This window comes from Nematolebias whitei, chromosome 15 (genome assembly GCF_014905685.2).
Source record: "Nematolebias whitei isolate Nwh7 chromosome 15, NemWhi1, whole genome shotgun sequence".
Classification (NCBI taxonomy): Eukaryota; Metazoa; Chordata; class Actinopteri; order Cyprinodontiformes; family Rivulidae; genus Nematolebias; species Nematolebias whitei.
Genome location: NC_056512.1, coordinates 38,014,877 through 38,037,470, shown reverse-complemented (window position 1 = coordinate 38,037,470; position 22,594 = coordinate 38,014,877). Strand labels below are relative to the sequence as shown.

The 22,594-nt window shown below is 44.0% G+C and overlaps 2 protein-coding genes across 2 annotated transcripts in view; both read left to right on the top strand.

Moving 5' to 3' along the window:
* The window catches only part of LOC119421820 (syntaxin-1B), a 56,564-nt gene that overhangs the window by 18,148 nt on the left and 15,822 nt on the right, over positions 1–22,594 (top strand). The window contains exons 2-3 of the mRNA XM_037689184.1: positions 17,626–17,700; positions 17,962–18,061. Of these exons, the coding sequence (XP_037545112.1) occupies positions 17,626–17,700; positions 17,962–18,061 (175 nt within the window). The remainder of the gene's footprint in view (positions 1–17,625; positions 17,701–17,961; positions 18,062–22,594) is intronic.
* LOC119421818 (E3 ubiquitin-protein ligase TRIM21-like) lies at positions 8,081–9,730 on the top strand. Its single transcript, XM_037689181.1, has one exon. The coding sequence runs from the start codon at positions 8,090–8,092 to the stop codon at positions 9,728–9,730; it is 1,641 nt and encodes a 546-aa protein (XP_037545109.1). The 5' UTR covers positions 8,081–8,089.

Here is a 22,594-nt window from a genome sequence, read left to right as displayed (position 1 = left end):
CCTGTCCAGGTGGCCCTGTGATGGACTGAGACCTGTCCAGGTGTCCCCCACCTTTTGCACAGTTACTGCTGGATATGGGCCCCTGTGACCCGTAAAGGAAGAAGCAGGTCAGATGATGGCTGGATGATAAAAGTTGAAAAGTAAAATTATCAGTTTTATTTTATTATAAATCAACAAAAGTGACATAATTTATGAGCTCTGCTGTCAGGATGAGGTTATTTTAAGTGAAGCTTCAGGAGCTCAGCCTCTTCTTCGCTGCCTCCTCATCCTCCTCCTCCTCAAATGAAGAGCAAACAGCAACGTGAGTGTTTCTGTTATGTAAGTGTCCAGATATTAGTCAGGGCCGTCCTGCTTGTCACAACCAAACCTGAACCGAGATCTGAATCTGAGCTCGTCGGGACCATCAGCGTCTTAATTTTCTGCAGTTTGAGTTTTAAACGTTTCATGTTTGAACTTCCTGTAAAAAAAAAAGTCCTCACAGCTACAAGGGCTGGGTCTAAATGCTGGAAAGGTCTTTGTAAATTCTCCATTCCAACTGAAGAACAAACTTTTAATTTGTAAAAGTCAAACTAAGTTAGTTATTTCAGGAACACTTGAGTTAAACTGCTGCTGTTTGCTTCTGTTTTTGTTTGTTTTTGTCTTCTGTGTGTTTAGTCTTAAGCAGAGACTTGGGCCCCAATTTCTTTGGGCCCTCAAGGCCCTTGTTGTTGTGCTTGTGCTTCTTGACTGCTCGAGTGATTTTTACTGGAGGTGCAGGTTAGACCTGAGGGTCGCTGTGGATGTGTGTATTTCCTGGATGTGCAGGTGCCAGGAGACTAAAGCCAATTCTTGATTGTTAAGAAAAATTCTGGTCTCCTCATTTCTATACAGTTCTTCTCAGGTGTACTGTAGATGTGTCTCCTTTGTGAGTATGTCCCCCACTCTGTGGGCGGGATCAGCTGTTGAAGCTTAGGGAGGGGGCGGGGCTTATGGCAGCATTCACTGCTTGCTGAGGACAGTGACTGCTGAACAGGCAGCCTCGTATCCACAAGTCTCCAAACACACCGGAAAAGAGAGCTAGATTTGTCGCATATCAGCTTTATGAAACATTGCTAGATGGGTCTGAAAAGTATCTAAGCTGACAACACTGGGAGTTTACGAGCACAGACTTGGTCCATCCACTGACATCGATCCATGGGCCAATCAGCGGCTGCAGTTTTCTGATGTCAGACCGCTTGCTCAGCTCGGCTCGCTGGGAACCATTGAGGCGGGTCCTAGAACCAAGCAGGGAACAGGGAATGGAGATACAATTGACTGATGCTGTGTTGATGTGAACTGATTAAAGTCATGTAAAGTAACTATAGTCTCTCCAATGTGTACTGAGTCTTCCCTGGGGTCTCCTCCTAGTTGACCATGCCCTGAATACCTCCTTAAGGGAGGAGCTTCTCCTTGCAGCTCAGCTCCCTCTTCACCACAATGGACCAGCACAGACTCCACAATACCACAAAAGCTACACGGATTTGTCTGTTGACCTCACACTTCATTCTTGAACTCCATGCCTGATCAAAGCCCTGACATACTCCTCCACTTGAGGCAGCACCTCACCCCCAACCCGAAGAGAGCAAACCATCTTTTTCCAACTGAGGACCATGGCCTCAGGTTTGGAGGTGCTGATTCTCATCCCAGCCGCTTCACACTGGGATTAACCTGTCTAAATAAAGTTTGAATGAAAAGGTTTTGTGGTTAAAGTTCTCTCAAGTGTGAGTTGTAGATCTTTCTGGGTTCTTCTGCCAAGTGTTCCCATCAAACCCCATGTATCGACTCATAGATAGAGATAGATACTTTATTAATCCTCAGGGGGAAATTTGAGAAAATGGCCCCTCCTGCAAGTGGTGGGTCCACAGGAAGGCAAACTGTAACTCATTCGGGCTGAGCACCTGAGCCCCATGGGTAGAGGCTGCGTCACCAGGTGTTCACCGACAAGTCCCTCCCACAGGCCTGGCTCTAGTACGGGTCTGGGCACTGAGCTCCTTGTTCTTTGTCCATCTGAGTATTCACTGAGATTCCCCCGACTGTTCCTATTATCATTCAGGCACACAAACTCCTCCACCTCAATAAGGCAGAGATTATGTACATGTACATATTGTAGCATACCAGAGAAACTGGTTGGGCTGCAAGGGATGCTGGGTAATTTGTGTGAGATTATTGTGCTTTGTTAAAAATGGTTGGAGTGTGTTTTCCTGTCTCTTGTCCTGTTCAGGTTTGGGTTGACGTCTGTTGATGGCTGTAAAACTAACACGAGTCTCCGGTTGTTCCAGTGTGTTAAGGGGAAGGCTTTTCCAGACAAGTTGTTCGAGATAGGGTGTGTTCAAATAAAGAGTGACGTCACACGAGCACAAATCCTTTGTGTATTCTTGCTACCTCCTGACAGATGCTACAATATTTATTTCTAAGAATACATTTTAATAATATTTCTTAGTCTTTTTTGCATAACTCTTTCTATTTTTTTTTTTTTGAATGGCTGAATTTGTTAAATAATTTATTTTGATTTGCAGGATTTTGTTTTTGTTTCTCAGATGTTGTTTATCAGCAGGGTCATCATGGCGGCGGTGCGGGCTCTGTCTAACTCCTGGGTGTCTCTCAGATCAGTTGATTCTCTGAAGGTTATGGAGTCCTCTGCTGTCACATCCAAGAAAAAAAAAACTGTGGCGAATTTCCAGAGGGAGGGGCTCCGTGTTGCCTTCAGGGACCCTGTCTGAGTCAGACACAGTTGTGTTCCTGTGAGGCGTTTGTTGACAAGCTGCATTTTCAGGCCCTGAAACCAAATCTGAAGTCTCGACAGTGAAAAGAATCACAGCTGAAAGTGTTTTAATGTTTTACAGAAGATCAAATCTGAGCGCTTTCTAAAAATCAAACGTTCAGTTTGAGGTCAGGAGGAGCTGAGAGTGAAGCTGAATGATGAATGAAGCCCATTCGGCCAGCAGATCTTCAGCTCATCGTTCATTTGCTTCTTCATTTGTTTTATTATTTCATTGAAATGAAGAACGACCCACTTTCAGACGTGATGCCTTTTCGCCGCGAGCGATCTGGAAAAACAAACCATCAGAACGATCGACGGACAGGCGGAAATATTTCAACATCTTTTTCCGGTTGACCTTCTTTGTTCCTGCACTGGGTTACAATATTTACACCCCACAACCCAAACCATCTGGACTCAGAATCAGAACCATTCAAACCTTACAAAATGTTCTGATCCTGTCCATTGGTGTTTTTTATGTTTAAATATTGTGAACATGAATCGGAGCAATCATCTGTGCTGGGGCAGACCCAGTAGATACAGTTAGACACTGCTGGGACCCGTTTTATTGTCCAGATGATTTAAACCCTGACGGAGCAAAGAACCTGCAGGTGAGCGACCCAAGAGGAACCAAATAGTCTGGGCTCAGGAGGCAGGTTCTGCCCGTCTTTTGTGTTCCAAACCCCCCCCCCCCCCCCCCCGAATAAAAATACATCCAAGCATCTTGACCAGGAACATGAGCTCAGGCTTCTGGGTGCAGAACGTTGATCATCAGACGGTGTTTGGTTCTAGCGAGTGGAAAAGATCTACAGCTCAGCCTGCACAGCAGAACCATCATGCAGAGGGTAAACGGGTCAGAAAGTTGGTTTTTGTGCAGCTGAACTGCTGTTTCCACACCTTTAACGTTCAGGTTGGAGATACAGACTTTACAATCTGTGGTGAGAACAGGGAACAGGTGCAGGAGAACTCAGAGAGGTGGCGGTATGCACTCGAAAGAAGAGGAATGAAAGTCAGCTGCAAGAAGAAGAATCGTTTTAAACTCCTTTTGTGAAACTCTCCAGGAAACTGATGTAAACTACAGAGAATGAACCATAAAGTCACTAAAAGGTCTGAACATTTGAAACTCGTCAGATAATTCAGTCTGAACAACACGAACCAGCAGGAAGGAGCAAAACTGGAGGGTTCGGGTTTAAGGTCATGTGATGTTCAGGAACAGAAAGTGAAAGTGTTTCAGAATCAGAGCAGAGCTGCAGCTGAAACAAACATCTGAAGCAGAACAACCTGATTTCATCTGGTCTCTCCAAACATCTGATTGTAATCCAGGTGAGTTCAGGTGATTATTTTTACAGTTCCTACAAGATGTTTTAACGAACTCGTAGCTTAAAACAGGAAGTTCTTCTCTTTTTGCTGATTCTCATCAATGAAACTCTGAAGAAGCTAAATAAATGATCACAAAAAGGTTAAATCAGGTCATTTGGACAGTTTCTTTTTGGAAGAAACGTTTTGTCGTTCATCTGAAAATCTTCATCAGTCTGAGGCCTGCCAACAGAATCTGTCTTATGCCCCTTTTCCATAGTACCTTTAGTACCGGTACAGCACGGTTCGACTCGGCTCGGTACGGTACACGTTGTGTTTCCATTATACTTTCAGTACCATTCCAGTGGCTGGGGTTCAAATTGACGTCACACACCTCACCAGCTGGTGGTGGTAAAACCCTGAAACAGGTTTCAGTACAGGGTGAAAATTTATTTTGAAGTTTCTGGTAAATTAAAAAGAATACATATTATTAAAATGATCAAATTAAACTATATATATATGTATATATATACATAATGCACTTTTAATGAACTTTAGTTCACCATTAAATTTCTGATGAATCAGATTCTACAAAATATCTATATTTAAAATTTTATAAGTTTTCTTCATTCGATGTTTTTGCACTCGTGTCTACTTTTATTGTTCAGTTTAGATATGTGGTTTTGTTTCTTGTATACAGATTATTTTATTTTAGCTTTCCTTTAAAGTTCTTGTTTTGTGATTTGTACATGTGTGGGTTAGAATAAAGTTGAACTAAAGGCCGTAGCTCTTCTTTAAACATGTTTGAAGGAAATATTCCTGAGATTCAATAATTTTGTGTCTATTTATGATTTTTCAGCTGAGTTAACTTTAACAGATTATTTAATAGTCGTTAAAGTGAAAACAGGATTTCATGATAAAGCCGGCACCATATATTTATTTATTTATCTTAATCTTCACTGATAAAAAATTAAAAATTTTATACATAAAATGTTTTTAAAAATTGTTCCACCCTCCGTCCCAGACCCGTCCCGGTCCGCCCTTCTGCCAGGGGTCGGTCTTCATGAGAAGGCGGAACCCAAGAGAAAAGGGTTCTGAAAAAAGTGATGGTTCTACAAACAGTTACTAATGGAAAAGCCTTGGAACCGTGCCGAGTTGAGTCGAACCGTGCTGTACCGTTACTATTGGAAAAGGGGCATTATAAATAGCACCTCCTTGATGGGTTTCAAACCAGCCTACTGTGGAATTCACAGAAACTGGCTTTACACATGCAGAAGGGTTTTTGTGAACTGCAGCTATACCCAGATATAAGGACCAATAAGAACCGAGACTAAGACTTGGAATGAATTTTAGTGAGAAAGTGCAATAAGCCAGGGAGGGCACTGGAACCCTGAGGAGCAAAGAGGTGGTTAGAGGTCTTGTAGTCAAGAGCAATAATGTTCTATTTCTTGTGGTATTTGCCCTTTAAGTCGCCCTAGTGGGTACCACCTGCGCACAGCACGCCAACACTGAAAAGTTCTAGTCCACGCCAGTGGTGTAGCAAACATTTTCGTAATGGGCATATGGGTGTGTGTGATGGCAATGTTATTGAAAGTTTGAATAAAATTCCAACATCATTCTAAGAGCAGAGCCCTCTCACAGTCAGGTCACATGACCCCTCTGTGTTTTTCTCACACACCCTGCACACAGAGGGTAACAATAGTCCTTTAAACAGATGTCTTAAAGGTGCCATGATTCACCGCCTCCACTTTGCCGTCTCTCTGACGAGCATACCGTGGAAATTGCCTTGGCAAGAGGATGCGCTCTTACAAGCAGGGAGAGTGATCAGGAGCCCCCCGGTGGTAAGTCAGCGTCTCTGGGCCTGGCCGCTGAATGGGAACATTTAGAGAGACTGGTTTTCTCCAAGGTCGTGGTCCACACGATCCAGAGTGCTCGCGCGGATTCCACCACGGCTTGCTACACAGCCAAGTGGGCAGCTTTTCAGAAATGGTGCTTGGAGAGGGATGTGGATCCCTCCTCTTTCCCTTTAAGTTGTGTATTATCCTTTCTGCAGCTGCTGATGGACAGAAACCTGGCCTTCAGCACGATTAAAACATACGCTGCAGCTATTTCCTCCTGTCATGAGGGGTTTAACAATAGAAAAGTTTTTAATCATCCTCTGATGAAACGTCTTTTGTGGGGTGTATGCAGTCAAAGACCGGTTTCGCGCACACTCCTCCCATATTTGGGATTTAGCGCTCGTGCTCCGCACGCTGTCTAAAGATCTATTTGAACCCCTGGAACAGGTGTCACTAAAATGTTTATCTTTCAAGACAGTCCTGCTGTTAGCTCTGACATCAGCCAAGAGGGTAATCAAGCTCTCAGCCCTGTTGGTCGCCCCCTCCTGTCCAAGGCAAGGAGAGCTCAGCAGTGCTCCGCCCGAATTCTGCCTTTACACCTAAAAGCATAAACAGTTCTTTAAGATCCAGAATTATAATGTTGGATGGGTTCTCTCTCCCTCCACACAATTCTGAAGAAGAGGTTCAATCTCATTTCTTCTGTCCTGGTCGTGCGTTTGCTTGTTACTTAAGAGGTACAGCTGCTCTGCGTAAATCTGATCAGCTGTTCATCCATTACAGTAACCAGTCACAGGGACAACCTCTATCTCCTCAGCAGTTGTCTCACTAGTTATGTGAGGCTATTTCTTTAGCCTACTCGACAACAGGTCTTTCTCCTCCTGATGGACTTAGAGCTCATTCCACCAGAAGGATTTCAACCTCCACAGTTCTGCATGGCAGTGTGTCTGTACAGGACATCTGTTCTGCAGCTTCCTGGTCGTCACCGACTTCTTTCATCCACTTTTACCTATGTGATGTCTCTAAGTCGTCTCTGTCACGCTCGGTTGTCAGAGCTCTACCAGAGTGACGTCACAGTCGTACTCACTTTTTCTTTCTCCTTCTTACACTAAAACCGTGTGTAAACTGAATACTCAGTTCTCAGTCTGTGATAAGGAAGGCATGTCTGTTATGGTACAAATCAGGTGCTTGAGTTAACAGCGCGTATTCAAATCAGAGGGATCATTCAGATCATGCATTTAAGCAGTTTTTGGATATGCACTCTTGGGTTCGGATGGATCCAGTGAGGCATGGACTACATCCTTGCTTTGCCTTTAACCCACTAGGGAAACTTAAAGGGCAAATAAAACAAGAAATAGAACATAGGTTATGTATTGTAACCACAGATTCTATGATTGTTGTTGCAGCCTTTTAAGCACTGGACTTGACTGGCTCCCAGGTGGCTAAAGAAAAGTTAGCTATTTGGGAGCCGAACCACGGACTCGCACGCTATTTATGCAGTCTAAGGTGGGGCCCACACAGTGGGTGAGCATGGACTAGAATTTTTCAGTGTTGGCACACTGCTGGTAGGGGGGGGTACCCACTAGGGGGCATAAAGGGCTGCAACCACAATCATAGAATCTGTGGTTACAAATCGTAGCCTATGTTATTGATGATTCTCCTTACGATGGAGGTCGGGACCAGATGTGGGGAGGGTTGACCCAAATGGTTCCAGGTTAAGGAGGTGTACGTCTGGACGATGGCAGGCATTATGTAAGTTATAGGAAGGTGGGAAGGCAGATGAAGAGAAACAGAGGAGCTTGAGGTTCACAGAGGAAGATTCAGGAAACAGGAGGACATTGAAGGTAACTCACTGGAGGCACAGAGAGAAATACAAATCATCAACACTTAGTCTTAGACACAAGTAAATGGCTAGAACAAGACTACTGTTGGCAGGTATTGCTTCAGTGCTGGCTGAATGTCTTCTTCAGCCTTTTATGCTCCTCATGCTCATCAAGTCTATGATGCACAAGTGTAGCTGATTAGAGTCTGGCTGTGGGTGCAGGAGCTGGCAGAGCAGAATTCCTACAAACTCTGGAAGTAGCTAAACGATAACTAAAGTTAACAGATTAGTTGAAGTGAAGAATTAAACAATGAAGACTTGTTGACTTGTTGTTGATTATTTGACCCTCAGAGTTCAGACATGTCTGCTGGCAGCAACCTGAGGTCTGAGGATCAGTTCCTGTGCTCCATCTGTCTGGACCTGTTCACTGATCCGGTCAGCACACCATGTGGACACAACTTCTGTAAAACCTGCATCAGCCTACACTGGGATGGTAACGTTCTCTACGACTGCCCTCTGTGTAAAGAGCATTTCTACGTGAGGCCTCAGCTCAGAGTCAACACCTTCATCAAAGAGATGGTCACTCAGTTCATACATGAAGCTCAGCAGAAAACCAGCAGCAGCTCAGAGCAACAAGCTGCAGAACCAGGAGAAGTTCCCTGTGATGTCTGCACTGGACCCAAACTGAAGGCCCTGAAGTCCTGCTTGGTGTGTCTGGCCTCCTACTGTCAGACTCACCTGGAGCCTCACCTTACAGCTTCACCTCTGAAAAGACACCAGCTGGTGGATCCCGTGGAGAACCTGGAGGACAGGATGTGTTTGAAGCACGATAAACCTCTGGAGCTGTTCTGTAAGACCGACCAGACATGTGTCTGCATGCTCTGCCCTATTTTGGACCACAAGACTCACGAGTTTGTTCCTCTGAGACAAGAATATGAAGGAAAGAAGGCAGAGCTGAGGAACACAGAGGGTGGAGTTCAGCAGATGATCCTGGAGAGACAGCTGAAGATCCAGGAGCTCAGAGAGTCGGTGAAGACCAGTAAAGATGCTGCAGACAGAGAGAAGGCTGAAGGTCTTCAGGTCTTCTCTGATCTGATGGACTCTGTTGAGAGGAACAAGAAGAGCTTCATGAAGGAGATTGAAGACAAACAGAAAACTTTAGAGAAACAGGCTCAAGACTTCATCAAACATCTGGAACAGGAGATCTCTGAGCTGATGAAGAGGAGTTCTGAGGTGAAACAGCTCTCACTCTCCAAAGACCACCTCCACCTTCTCCAGAGCTTCAGGTCCCTGAAAGCTGCTCCACCCACCAAGAACTGGACCGAGGTCAGAGTCCATCCTCCATCATATGAGGGGACTGTGGTGAGAGCTGTGGCTCAGCTGGTGCAGAACCTCAGGGAGAAGACGAAGAAGCTGTTTGAGGCTGAGCTGAAGAGGGTCCAGAAGTCTGAGGTGGATCTGACTCTGGATCCTAAAACTGCAAACCCTTACCTCATCCTGTCTGATGATGGAAAACAAGTTCACTGTGGTGATGCGAAGAAGAACCTTCCAGACAACCCAGAGAGATTTTCTCTGTGTGTTTCTGTTTTAGGGACTCAGAGTTTCTCTTCAGGCAGATTTTACTTTGAGGTTCAGGTTGAAGGAAAAACTGACTGGATGTTGGGAGTGGCCAGAGAGTCCATCATCAGGAAGGGATTCATCACACTGAATCCTGAAGATGGTGTCTGGACTGTTTGGTTGAGAAATGGAAATGAGTACGAAGCTAATGCTGATCCTCCAGTCTGTCTGAGTCTGTGGTCTGGTCCTGAGAAGGTGGGGGTGTTTGTGGATTATGAGGAGGGTCTGGTCTCCTTTTATGATGTTGATGCTGCAGCTCTGATCTACTCCTTTACTGGCTGCTGCTTCTCTCAACGACTCTACCCAATCTTCAATCCTTGTCTTAATGATGGAGGTGAAAACTCAGCTCCTCTGATCATCTGTCCTGTCAATCAATCAGCCTGATGTCCTGTCAATCAGCCATATGTATTGTCAATCAATCAGCTTAATATCTTGTCAATCAATCAGTCTGATGCCTTGTCAATCAATCAGCCTGATGTCCTATCAATCAATCAGTCTGATGTCCTATCAATCAATCAGCCTGATGTCATATCAATCAACCAGCTTGATGACCTGTCAATCAATCAGCCTGATGTCCTGTCAATCAATCAGCCTAAGGTCCTTTGAATCAGCCATATGTATTGCCAATCAATCAGCTTAATATCTTGTCATTCAATCAGCCTGATGTCCTGTCAATCAATAAGCCTGATGTCCTGTCAATCAATCATCCTGATGTCCAATCAATCAGCCATATGTATTGTCAATCAGTCAGTCTTATGCCTTGTCAATCAATCAGCCTAATGTCCTATCAATCAATCGACCTGGTGTCCTGTCAATCAATCAGCCTGATGTCCTGTCAATCAATCAGTGATGCCTTGTCAGTCAATCAGCCTGATGTCCTATCAGTCAATCAGCCTGATGTCCTGTCAATCAATCAGCCTGATGTCCTGTCAATCAATCAGCCTGATGTCCAATCAATCAGCCATATGTATTGTCAATCAATCAGCCTGATGTTCTATCAATCAATCAGCCTGATGTCCAATCAATCAGCCATATGTATTGTCAATCAATCAGCCTGATGTTCTATCAATCAATCAGCCTGATGTCCTATCAATCAATCAGCCTGATGTCCTGTCAATCAATCAGCCTGATGTCCTGTCAATCAATCAGCCTGATGTTTCCTCTGATGAAACTTCGTGAACAAAGAATCTGTGAAACTTCAACGGTTCAGTTCACAGCTGGATTTATTTTATTTCTCCACATTTATTTGGTTAATTTCACTCTCAAATACAAAGTATAATTATTGATTATAATTCTTATTTGGTTAATTTCACTCTCAAATACAAAGTATAATTATTGATTATAATTCTTTATTTGTACTTTTTCTCTCAAATGTTCAGCTTCTAGTTCAGAACAAAACTGGACACTAAACTGATTTTAAACTCTTACAACCCTTCTGGTTCTGATTCTGTTAGTGTGCACATGTTTTGATCACAGCTGTAAATATGAAGGGATGATTATGAAAAAAATTAAGTTAAATTGTTTTGTTGTCAGTTGTTTATTTTTAAAAACTTTTGGTAGCTAAAGTCCTTTACAGATTCAAATCTATAGGGAAGTTATAAATCACCAACCGGACATAAAAATGGGTCTGTTTGTTTGACGATGCATGAAATGTTTTCAGTTGAGAGGTCTGGACTGCAGACGGGTCAGTTCAGAACCTGGACTACAACTGGATCCATGCTGTCCTAATGGAGGTGGTTTAGCAACGTCTTGCTGAAACATGCAAGACCTTCCCTGAAAACAGACATCATCTGGATGGGAGTGGACGTTCTAAAACTGTAGATACTTTTCTGCAGTGGTGGCCACAGCTAACCAAAAAGTTAGCTTTGCTAATGCTAAACTAGTTTAAAAAATAAAACGCTAAGGCGACTGTCAGTCAGTCTGCAGCTCCTTCCACCTGACTGGTGGGACTGATACAGACCTGTTGCTGTTACTTTGATTCGGTTGGTTTGGTTTGAAGGTGGGCGAGGTCATTTGAGGCAATTTGGCCAATCCAAACCAGAGTTATAATCCTGCGTATCACAGGTGAACACACAATATGCTACACGCACACACAAGGCGCATGATGCCTGTTTGCAGTGCTGCTTGTGTGAGGAGATAGTTGTTTTTTAATTCAGGATAAACGGCATAAAAATATAAGTTTCACATTTGTAAATTGTGTTAGAGAATTTAATGTTAGGGGAAGCTAATGTAGCGTAAGCTAACTGGTCTGCTAATGGCTTCCAAAGTTAGCAAAAATACTAATTCACTAAACAAAAAGTTAGTGGCACTATCAGCTGTTAGCGGATTACCAGAACTGTGTCCACCACTGCTTTCCTGCGTAGATGGAGCCTTTCCAGGTGATTAAGCTGCCCATGCCAGAGGCACTAATGCACCCCTATACAATCAGAGAGGTAGGCTTTTAAACAGTGAGCTGACCTGGCATGACCTGGCATGACCTGACATGACCTGGCATGACCTGGCATGACCTGACATGACCTGGCATGACCTGGCATGCCGATGAGTTAAGTAATAAAATGAAAAAAAAAAGAGAGAACAATTAGAAAACGTCAGTAAGAGAGAATTCAAACAATTTGAAATGGCAAACATTTCAGTCAAAGAAGCGATCGTGTTATGTTCCCATCTCATTTTTCATCATTTTCATGAGTGGAGTGGACTGGAGATCTGTCCAAGTGTCTCTGTGATGGACTGGAGGTTCTGTTATCTGTCTGTCCGTATGTCCGTCCATCTGTCCATCCGTGCATCTGTCTGTCTGCCTGTCTAGCCGTTCATCCGTCTGTTCGTGACCTTAGGGTGACTCCAGGCTGACCCCAGGGTGACTCCAGGGTGACTCCAAGGTGACCCCAGGATGACTCCAGGGTGACTCCTGGATGATTCTAGGATGACTCCAGGGTGACTCCAGGGTGACTCCAGGATGACTCCAGGGTGACTCCAGGATGACTCCAGGGTAACCCCAGGACGACTCCAGGATGACTCCAGGCTGACCCCAGGATGACTCCAGGGTGACTCCAGGCTGACCCCAGGGTGACTCCAGGGTGACTCCAGGATGACTCCAGGATGAGTCCAGGGTGACTCCAGGATGACCCCAGGATGACTCCAGGGTGACCCCAGGATGACTCCAGGATGACTCCAGGATGACTCCAGGATGACTCCAGGGTCTCGGTGGAGGTGTGCGCTCTCCGAGTTCTTCTAGATGTTTTTTAATGTCTGAAATAAATCTCTGCTGTCTGAGTGTTTGTTTTGGGTGAATTCTGCTGGTCCCAGACCCAGATAAAGGATGTCTGTTGGAAATATGATACAGAGAAATAGAATCGATGGAAGATAATATATCTGTAGTTCTAAACATATTTACTGAACTGTTTTATCTATTTTATACTTGTTTCACAACAAATGACGTTCAGGTCGTTGCTGTTTGCACTTAATGTGTGCAAAATGTCCCAGAGTTATGATTCCAGTAAAAGCAGTTCCTGTCGTGAATCTAATGATCAGAAGCATTCAATGTTTGTGTCTGTTTTTTTGCCGGGGGGGGGGGGGGGGGGTTTAATTTCTAATGTAAACAGAATTCATGTAAAGATATTGATGAGGCAGGCCTCTGATCATGACAATTCAACAGCAGCCTGTAGAAGAAAACAATTCAGTCTGATTATAGTTTTTCAGTTTATTTATAACAAAAACTAACAGAACTATAAACGAGCCCGGGTACTGCACATATAAACATATTCAGTTAAAATAATCTAATAATAACGGTCAGTTGGACCAATATTGAGGACTCTTCAGTGCAGGTGGGGGGCTCATCCTGACCTCCACACTAGAGCAGGCGCTGTTGTGCAGGAGGTGTTGTTTTCAACCGCTTTGTTAGATTATTTAAAGATTAAAACCCATTGTAGGCTATAATATCCACTCTTTATAATAATGTGCTGAGACACTAAGTGAAAACTGGCTGTTTAAGATCATTTTTCTCAAAATACAACCATTTTAAGCCTTCAGCATGATCCCTCCTCACCAGCAGCTCCCGCAGCTCTTAAGGAAGAAGCGGGTAAAGATGATGGATGGTTTTCAGCTGCAGTTAAGGTTTGTGGGGAAGGGGATGAAGCTGCAGTTTGAGTTTTACCATCCCTTCAGCGTAAACTTTCTTTTTTATCGACTATCCCAGAAAGCACTAAAGAGTTCTTTAATGGACATAAAACTTTAGATCTAAGATCTAAAGAACGTTAGATGTCTGTTGCAGGTCCAAAACAGTGGAATGAGTTACTGCATGTCAGTCAGGCCCCCCTCCCTCTCTGTTTTTAAGTCTAATTTAGAAACTCACTTTTATTCCCTGGCTTTTGACACTGTGTGAGTTGATTTTAACTTCTCTGTATTTTGTTAGTCATTTAGTTCTTATCTTTACGTCTGTGGATCTTTGTATTTTATCCTGTGATCTTTGCTTGCTTGTTTCTGCTCTACAGCACTTTGGTCGGCCTTGTTGCTGTTTAAAGTGCTTTATAAATAAAGTATGGTATGGTCACGACTTAATTTGTAAACTGATCGACGCCGGAATGCAAAAAGTGGGTGTGCCGGTGGGGAGGGGACTGGTGGGGGGTGGAGGAGGGGGTGCGCAGGGGAAATGGAAGGAGCTTGCATGTCCTCCTTCCTCTTACATTTTTGAATAAAGTAGATGTGATTTCCTGCATTTTGGTGTAGCCTAACGGGTTGTTAAACATCTATGTTTACCTTCATTTGTAATAACTTGATTAAATTATTATTTTAGAGAGCAACAACAGGTTGTGTGAGAGCAGCTCCAATTCTGTCAAACGTCATACCCCCCCCCCCCCCCACACACACACACACACACACACACACTTCATGTTTCTGAGTTACTCTTCTCCTCTGATTTCATTCCTGCGTTGTTGCTCCTGTTGCTCCAACCTCAATTACGACTGCCTTCTCGGTTGTCCAAGACAATTCCTCCATCCATCCGTCCATCCATCCATTTATTTCATGAAAGTAAATTGGACTGTCTTTTCAACATTTTGATCGCTGTTATGTTGACAAATTATCGCCGTTGTTTTGCTAGGTGATTAATGTGAATAATACACATCAAACATTTCTCTCATATTTTTTTTACAGTAAGCTTTTTTATTTATTATGTCTGAAACGTTTGCGTGAGTTCACATCTGCTGTTGTGCGCGCTCTGTAGAGCTGTCTGGAGACGCTGCTATGCGTAATGTATGGCAAGCCAAATGGCCCATTAATAGCCACTTTTACCACATGTCTGGCTATTAATGGGCCACTTGGCTTGTCACATCGATGACAGACTGGGCAACGTCTCCTCTCATTGTATTTTTAATGAATAATCAAAATTAAACTGCGCAATAACTTTGGACTTTTAGGGGTGGAGATTTGATTTGCTGGATCTGAGCAAATAGTTGCCGGAATGCAGCCGGTCAAAATGAGAGAGCTCCCGGATCTTGTTCTGGCAGGATCCGGCTCAAATTAAGCACTGGGTATGGTATAAAAATGGGTGTCAGTGTAAATGACTTAAGGTCAAAGTTCAACTGGCCACTATGGAGCACAGGCCAGATGATCTCTGGTTCTGGTTCCAAACCCGGGTAATTGTTGAGGGTTATGTCAGAAAGGGCATTCGATATAAAACACTTTTTTAAAACTAACATGGGAGTTCATCTAAATGACACCAAACAACACAGCAGCTGTCTTTAACTGGTTCCAGTGATGCAGTAAATCATCTCATTCTTGTCTTAACTGATCAGAACCAGTCTGAAACAGTTTGAACCGGTCAGAACCTGTCTGAACCATTCTGAATGGACCAGTATGAACCAGTCTGAATGGACCAGCATGAACCAGTATGAACTGGACAGAACTGTCTGAACCAGTCAGAATGATCGAGCCCATCTGGACCAGTATGAACCAGTCTAAACCGGTCAGAACCTGTCTGGACTAGTCTGACTATGAACCAGTCTAAACCAGTCTGAACATGTCTGAACATGTCTGAATTGTTCGAGGCCCATCTGAACTACTTTGAACCAGTCTAAACCAGTCAGGACCGTCTGAACCTGTCTGAACAGTCTGGATCCCATCTGAAGCAGTATGAAGCAGTATGAACCAGTCTGAACCGGTAAGAACTAGTCAGAACCAGTTTGGACCACTTTGAGCTAGTCTGACCAATTAAAATCAATCTACATCAGTCTAAACTTGTCTAAACAACCTGTTAACCAGGCTGAAGTACTTTGACCTGTCAGGACCAATCTGAACCAGTCTGACCCAGTCTGAACTGGTCAGAACTAGTTTGACCCAGTTTGACCCGGTCTGAACCAGTCCATCCTTTCCTAACAGCCTCAGGTCTGTGATCTCAGTACCATAACTGTTTCCGGTCCGTAACTACGGTTCTGTTTGTGTGAAGTCATTAAACAGCAGAGAGCCACAGAGCAGAGGTGAAATATTTCCCATCAGGCCTTGCTCCAGGGCGCAGTGATGTCACAGCAGATAATCTCTGTGTGACAGACGAGGCAGAGACACAAAGAGCGGGTTGGTTCTGACGAGGACGCTCTGACGGCTGCAGCTTATTGGACCACAGGCAGTTTGAGCTTATCAGCTGAGGCCAGGCGTATTTGTTTCCCATGATCCTCGGCGGCTGCCTCCACACCTCAACATGTCTGTCCTTAAATATCATTTAATCTATGACACGAGATGCGATGTGTGTTTTGTTGATTTTATTTTGTGACAAGAAACAAACAAAAATGACCAAGTGTTTGTGTTTCTGATGTTTACAGACTCACAACAAACAAAACAGTCAACAGCTGGAATAAACAAAAAGTCTCCTTGTCTACTGTAGACGATACCTGTAACCATGGCAACCACCAGGGAACTTGTTTGTTTGATGTTTCTCCAGACTGTTTGTGTATTTGTTCGTTTATGGGTGCTGAAATTAAATGGATCTATGTTCGTCAAATAAAAACAACTTTTATTTATTTTACTTAATTATGGAATCGAAAAAATTTGAATTAAAAATCAACTGTCAAGTTGCGATGTCAGCTGGTGTGATTTAGTTCTGATCTCAGGCGTTCTAGTTTTAGGTGTTTTAGTTTCAGGTGTTGTAGTCTCAGGTGTTCTGGTCTCAGGTATTCTAGTCTCAGTTGTTCTAGTCTCAGGTGTTTTAGTCTCAGGTGTTTTAGTCTCAGGTGTTTTAGTCTCAGGTGTTTTAGTCTCAGGTGTTCTTGTCTTAGGTGTTCTAGTCTCAGGTGTTCTAGTCTCAGGTGTTCTAGTCTCAGGTGTTTTAGTCTCAGGTGTTCTAGTCTCAGGTATTCTAGTCTCAGTTGTTCTAGTCTCAGGTGTTTTAGTCTCAGGTATTTTAGTCTCAGGTGTTTTAGTCAGGTGTTCTAGTCTCAGGTGTTCTAGTTTTAATTGGTTTTGTCTCAGGTGTTCTAGTCTCAGGTGTTTTAGTCTCAGGTGTTTTAGTATCAGGTGTTCTAGTCTCAGGTGTTCTAGTCTTAGTTGTTTTAGTCTCAAGTTTTCTAATCTCAGTTGTTCTTGTCTCAGGTGTTCTAATCTCAGGTGTTCTAGTCTCAGGTTTCCTAGTCTCATGTGTTTTATTCTCAGGTGTTCTAGTCTCTGGTGTTTTATTCTCAAGTGTTCTAGTCTCAGGTATTCTAGTCTCAGGTGTTCTAGTCTCAAGCTTTCTAGTCTCTCTTGTCTCAGGTGTTCTAATCTCAGGTGTTCTTGTCTCAGGTATTCTTGTCTCTGGTGTTTTAGTCTCGGGTGTTTTAGTCTCAAGTGTTCTAGTCTGAGTTGTTTTTGTCTCTGGTATTCTAATCTAAGATGTTCTAGTCTCAGATTTTCTAGTCTCAGTTGTTCTTGTCTCAGGTGTTTTAGTCTCAGTTGTTTTAGTCTCAAGTGTTCTAGTCTCAGGTGTTTTAGTCTCAGGTTTTCTAGTCTCGTTTTTCTTGTTTCAGGTGTTCTAATCTCAGGTGTCTTGTCTCAGGTATTCTAGTCTAAGGTGTTTTAGTCTCAGGTATTCTAGTCTAAGGTGTTTTAGTCTCAGGTATTCTAGTCTCAGGTGTTTTAGTTTCAGGTTTTGTAGTCTCAGGTTTTTTGGTCTCAGTTGTTCTTGTCTCAGGTGTTCAAAGCTTTTGTCCCTCTAATTTCAGTTGTTCTTGTCTCAGGTGTTTTTTAAGTCTCAGGTCTTATAGTCTCAGATCTTCTCGTCTCAGGTGATTCATCATCTTCATCCTTTGTGTCTGCAGGCTAAAGACAGCGATGATGATGAGGAGGTGGTGCAAGTCGACAGGGACCACTTTATGGACGAGTTCTTCGAACAGGTGAGACATATTCACAAACACACATGCCTGTTCAAACACACACATCTTTTTAATAGCTGTGTTGTGTGTCTGATGATGGTTGTGGGTCTGTGGATCTTTGTGGGTCTATGGATGGTTATGGGTCTGTGGATTGTTGTGGGTCTTTGGATCCTTGTAGGCCTGTGGATGGTTATGGGTCTGTGGATCTTTGTGGGTCTGTGGATCTTCATGGGTCTAGGTCCAGGTGTTGACCCCCTGTCTCTGTGGACCTCCTGTTTTCAGGTGGAGGAGATCAGAGGCTGTATAGAGAAGCTGTCGGAGGATGTGGAGCAGGTCAAGAAACAGCACAGTGCCATCCTGGCTGCCCCGAACCCTGACGAAAGTAAGAATTCAGCACGACAACAGAACCAAACACTCGAGTGGACCCTTGAGTCATTTTACAAACATTCGGGTCGACCCTTGAGTCATTTTACAAACATCTCAGACAAGTTGACTTACAACCAACACAAAGTGACTCGGTTCATAGAAAACAGAAGAACGTTGGGTCTGTTTGGGTTCTGCAGTCTAATGTCAGCTCAGTCTGTCACTCAGGTGACTCACCTGCATTCTCTCCTCAGTCTGGTTTCCATGGAAACACTCATCATACAGGGGTTTGATCCCTGAGCTTTTGATTGACAGCTCACCGAGCATTTAGGAGCTTCCATTTTGTGTCCTTCAGAAAAACTTATAGAAGACTGGTTCAGGACTGAGTCAGTCATCAGGACACGGTTCTGATCAGGTTTTCTAACTTCAGTCATCTGTTCTCAGAAAACCTTGAGAGGTTTTGGTTCAAACATCTGGAACGTTTGGACTGAACCGGTCGATACGCCGGTCTCAGCACTGTTTCTGTTGATGTAGGTCCAGTAGAGAGCAGTTCGTCAGAATCTCGGATCATAAGTTCAGGTCCATAGGTTCAGATTCATAGGTTCAGGTCCACAATTTTTTTTCCTACTCTGGCTCTTGCTCAAGGTGGACGCTCCTGCTCTCCCTCCCCCTGTTCTCCTCTTCCTCCTGCTTTGCGCTCTGTGTGTTTTGAAGCTCCTGGTACATATCTCCTGAATGAGAAATATGATTATGGACCAGGTGAGCTGGATTTTCAACACAATCGACAAAATCTTTTCAACAAAACGACAGGGTCCTGGAGAACCCTCTTGTCCAGCTGAGACTCACACTGCGGGGTATGTCAGAGATCCATGGGGAATTCAGCAGCTGATGTGCCTCTCAGTTCTGTCTCAGGAAGACGCTGAAGACTTTTACATACTGTATTTGTATTTATGATAGCAGGGGTTCTGTTCTTTGGTATTGGCGGGGCTCTGTTTTATCAAATTTTGAAGAAGACTTCGGCAGTCAGTATGAAGGTGTGGTTCAAAATATGAGGACTCAAAATCAGCTGATTTACAAGCTAAACCGTAAGATGGTAGCAATTTGTGAGAATCACAGGCCACCTGCGGCTTCTAGGACTCGTCAGCATGTTGGGATCGACCTTGAAGAAGGCTCATAACACAAATCAGTGGAGCAGAATACCCATAAATTTGGCCAATTTGGAGCAGAAAGTTCCAGCAGGACTCAAGGCTGACAAGAAAAAACAGTCTGCCTGAAGAAAAATCAACAATTGTGGCTTATCTGAATCTGACTCCCTCATTTGGCTCGGATACGAGCTGACTATCAAATTTTTCCTGGGACATGGGTAACTAAGGACAAAAGCTTTGTCTATCGCACCCCCACCCTGAGAACTTCTGTGCAGGCTTATCAGAACTGCCAGCTGAAACAACATTATCAGAACTATGGTCTGAAAGTGCTCATGGACAAATCTCAACACCTTGACATCAAATGCATATGTAATCATGTTCATAAATGTGCTTGCTGGTAGATTTTTTTTTTGATGTCTCAAATTGTGTCCTGATAGAGCACGATGTGAAGATATCTTTTTTGCAATACCACTATCCATCTTCATGGTTCCTACCCTTTTTCTATCTAAAAGTATTCTGATAAAGAATTAGGGGCCGCACATTTTAGCAGCAGCAACGTGCACTCTGCCCATCTTTCGAATGACTGTACAAACATAATCTCACTATACAATTCATTCAACGTTTATTTAGACAGATAAGTCACATTGAGCCTAGAATACTCATTTACAAGGGAGATATGTTTAGACACAAAAAGTAGTGAAAATGGACACGTGTAGGAATTGGAGGCGAAAAAAATCCTATCAGACTTTTTCTCCTTGGCTGAGAAGCAAAACTCTAATAAACAATGATAATAAAGCTTATTCTGATTCTAATTCTGATAAGTTCAGGTCCATAAGTTAAGGTCCATAAGTGCAGGTCCATAAGTTCATGTCCATAAGTTTGTGTCATTAAGTTCAGGTCTATAGGTTCAGATCCATAAGTTCAGGTCCATAAGTCCATGTCCATAAGTCCAGGTCCATAGGTTCAAGTCCATAAGTCCAGGTCCATAGGTTCAGAGCCATAAATTCAGGTCCATAAGGCCAGGTGCATAAGTCCAGGTCTCTAGGTTCAGGTCCATAAGTCCAGGTGTTTGTGATCTTCAGCAGCTCAACTCGGAGCCTCGCAGTAAAGTCTCATCCCGTTAACTGCATCTTGATGAGCTCTGCGGCTCCAGGTCAGAAACTTTGAGGAGCTTGGTGGCAGAATGCCACTGAACAACACCACCTGTCACTCCGCTGGTCTTCCTGACTCCTGAAGACATTGAAGCATTTTTGATTTGAGAGCACAAGGCTCGGGCTGCAGCACGTTCACCATGACCTTGACTCTAAATGACTCAGCAATAATGAGTCGATGATACCGCTGAGGCTCAGTACTGAGACCCAGTACTGAGGCCCGATACTGAGGTCTGGTACTGAGGCCCGGTACTGAGGTCCATAGCTGAAGTCCAGTACTGAGGCACAGAGATGATGGCCAGTACTGAGGCCCAGTACTAAGGTCCAGAGCTGAGGTTCGGTACTGAAGCACGGAGCTGAGGTCCGGAACTGAGGCCCAGTACTGAGGTCCGGTACTGAGACCCAGAGCTGAGGTCCAGTACTGAGGTTTGGAGCTGAGGTCTGGAGCTGAGGTCTAGTACTGACACCCAGAGCTGAAGTCCGGTACTGAGGCCCGGAGCTGAGGTCTGGCACTGAGGTCTGCAGTTGAGGTTCAGAGCTGAGGCCCGGAGCCGAGGTCCAGTTCTGAGACCCAGAGCTGAGGCCCGGTATTGAGGTCCAGGGCTGAGGCCTGGAGCTGAGGCCCAGTACACTGGTCCATACCTGAGGTCCGGTACTGAGGCTCAGAGCTGAGGTCCAGACCTGAGGCCTGGAGCTGAGGTTCAGGTTTGAGTCTGTTTTGTCAGAAGCACCACCGTGTATCAAACCTGGTTTCAGATTAATAAATGACCAAACATTCTCCAGGGTTCCAATCTGAACCAGGTGGTTCCATTCAGGGCGTGTTTTGGCTCATCAGAGTCCAGATTTCAGCTCAGACCTCAACCCTTCATCGTAAGTTCAAACCATTTGAAGAAAGTGGTTCAGTGTTGGAGCTGGACTGGTACTGGTACTTTTGCTCTCTGTGCTCTCGGTGAAGGTAGACGTGTGTCCTCTTCTGCTCTGTCCCCCAATTTCCCTGTTTTGCTATCTTGTCTTGTGAACCCTTTATAGAGCATCTTTTCTGCATACCTTTCTAATTCGATGGATTTGATCAGCTGGTCTCTCAACGAAATTGATCAACTTCTCCCGACAGGAAGTCAGGGTGAATGGAGGACCCTCTTACCTTGACGGAAACTAAATTAGATTTATGATGACAACTAGATTCTGCGGTTTGGGTTGGTGAAATCTGGAATGTCTACAAATTTGTGTGGAATGTGTCGAAGCTTGGCAGCACTCAGACTGAATTATGTGGAGCTGCATCAGAGCTGAAGCAGGCTGATATCAGGACTGTGAACTTTTGGGCAGCACCCATGAACGGTTGGGAATAATCTTAGAGAAGCTGTAAGATCAACTTTCGGCGTAAATAATCAATTCGGCTGTTTGGCGTCACCATCAGAGAATGTTCTAGCAAGACTTTAAAAGGCAGAAACAGCAATTTATGAGTTCTGCCTGACCCAAACTGTGGATCTGGACCTGGCCTTGAAGGCAGACTATCTCACTTCCTCCTGGGATGTTATGAAAACAAAGACGCTCTGTCTGTCTCCTCACCCCTCCCTTCCCCAAGGCCGTAGACATGTGACAGAACCTCAACCGAGCTGATGATAACAAACACCTCTTATCTGGACAATGGCTGAGGGGGGCTCTGGACTATGCTACAACCTTCCCTTAAAACTCAATGCCTTCACCAGCCTCATATGTATTATGACTATTTATGTTGCTTTGCTGTGGTAGATTTTTTTTATGCCTCAAACCGTGCCCTGTCTATGACATGTTGTGAGATCTTTTTTTAAACCTTCTCTCCTTATGTTTTCTTCCCCTTTTCTCGTCTAAGCCTAAAAGTATTCTGAAAAGCATAAGAGGCCGCACTCTTAAAGAGCAGCAGCTACGTGCACTCTGCCCATCTTTCGGACGACTGTACAGACATACTCTCGTTGTATCTCGGTACATTGATAATAAAGCTTATTCTGATAAAGCTTATTCTGAACCGGTTTGGTATGTGAAAAGCCATCAACAAACATCTCCCAGATGTTCAGACCTCTTTCTGGTGAACTTCTTTAGATCCTGGTTCTCAAAGCAGACCCAGCATAAAGTTCTGTTCCCGCACAATTTACCTACAGAAACAGCTGAAAGGTTTTTATTTACATATAGAAACAACTGAAGGGTTTTTATTTACTTACAGAAACAGCCGAAGGGCTTTTGTTTACCTACATAAACAGCTGAAGTGTTTCTGTTTACATA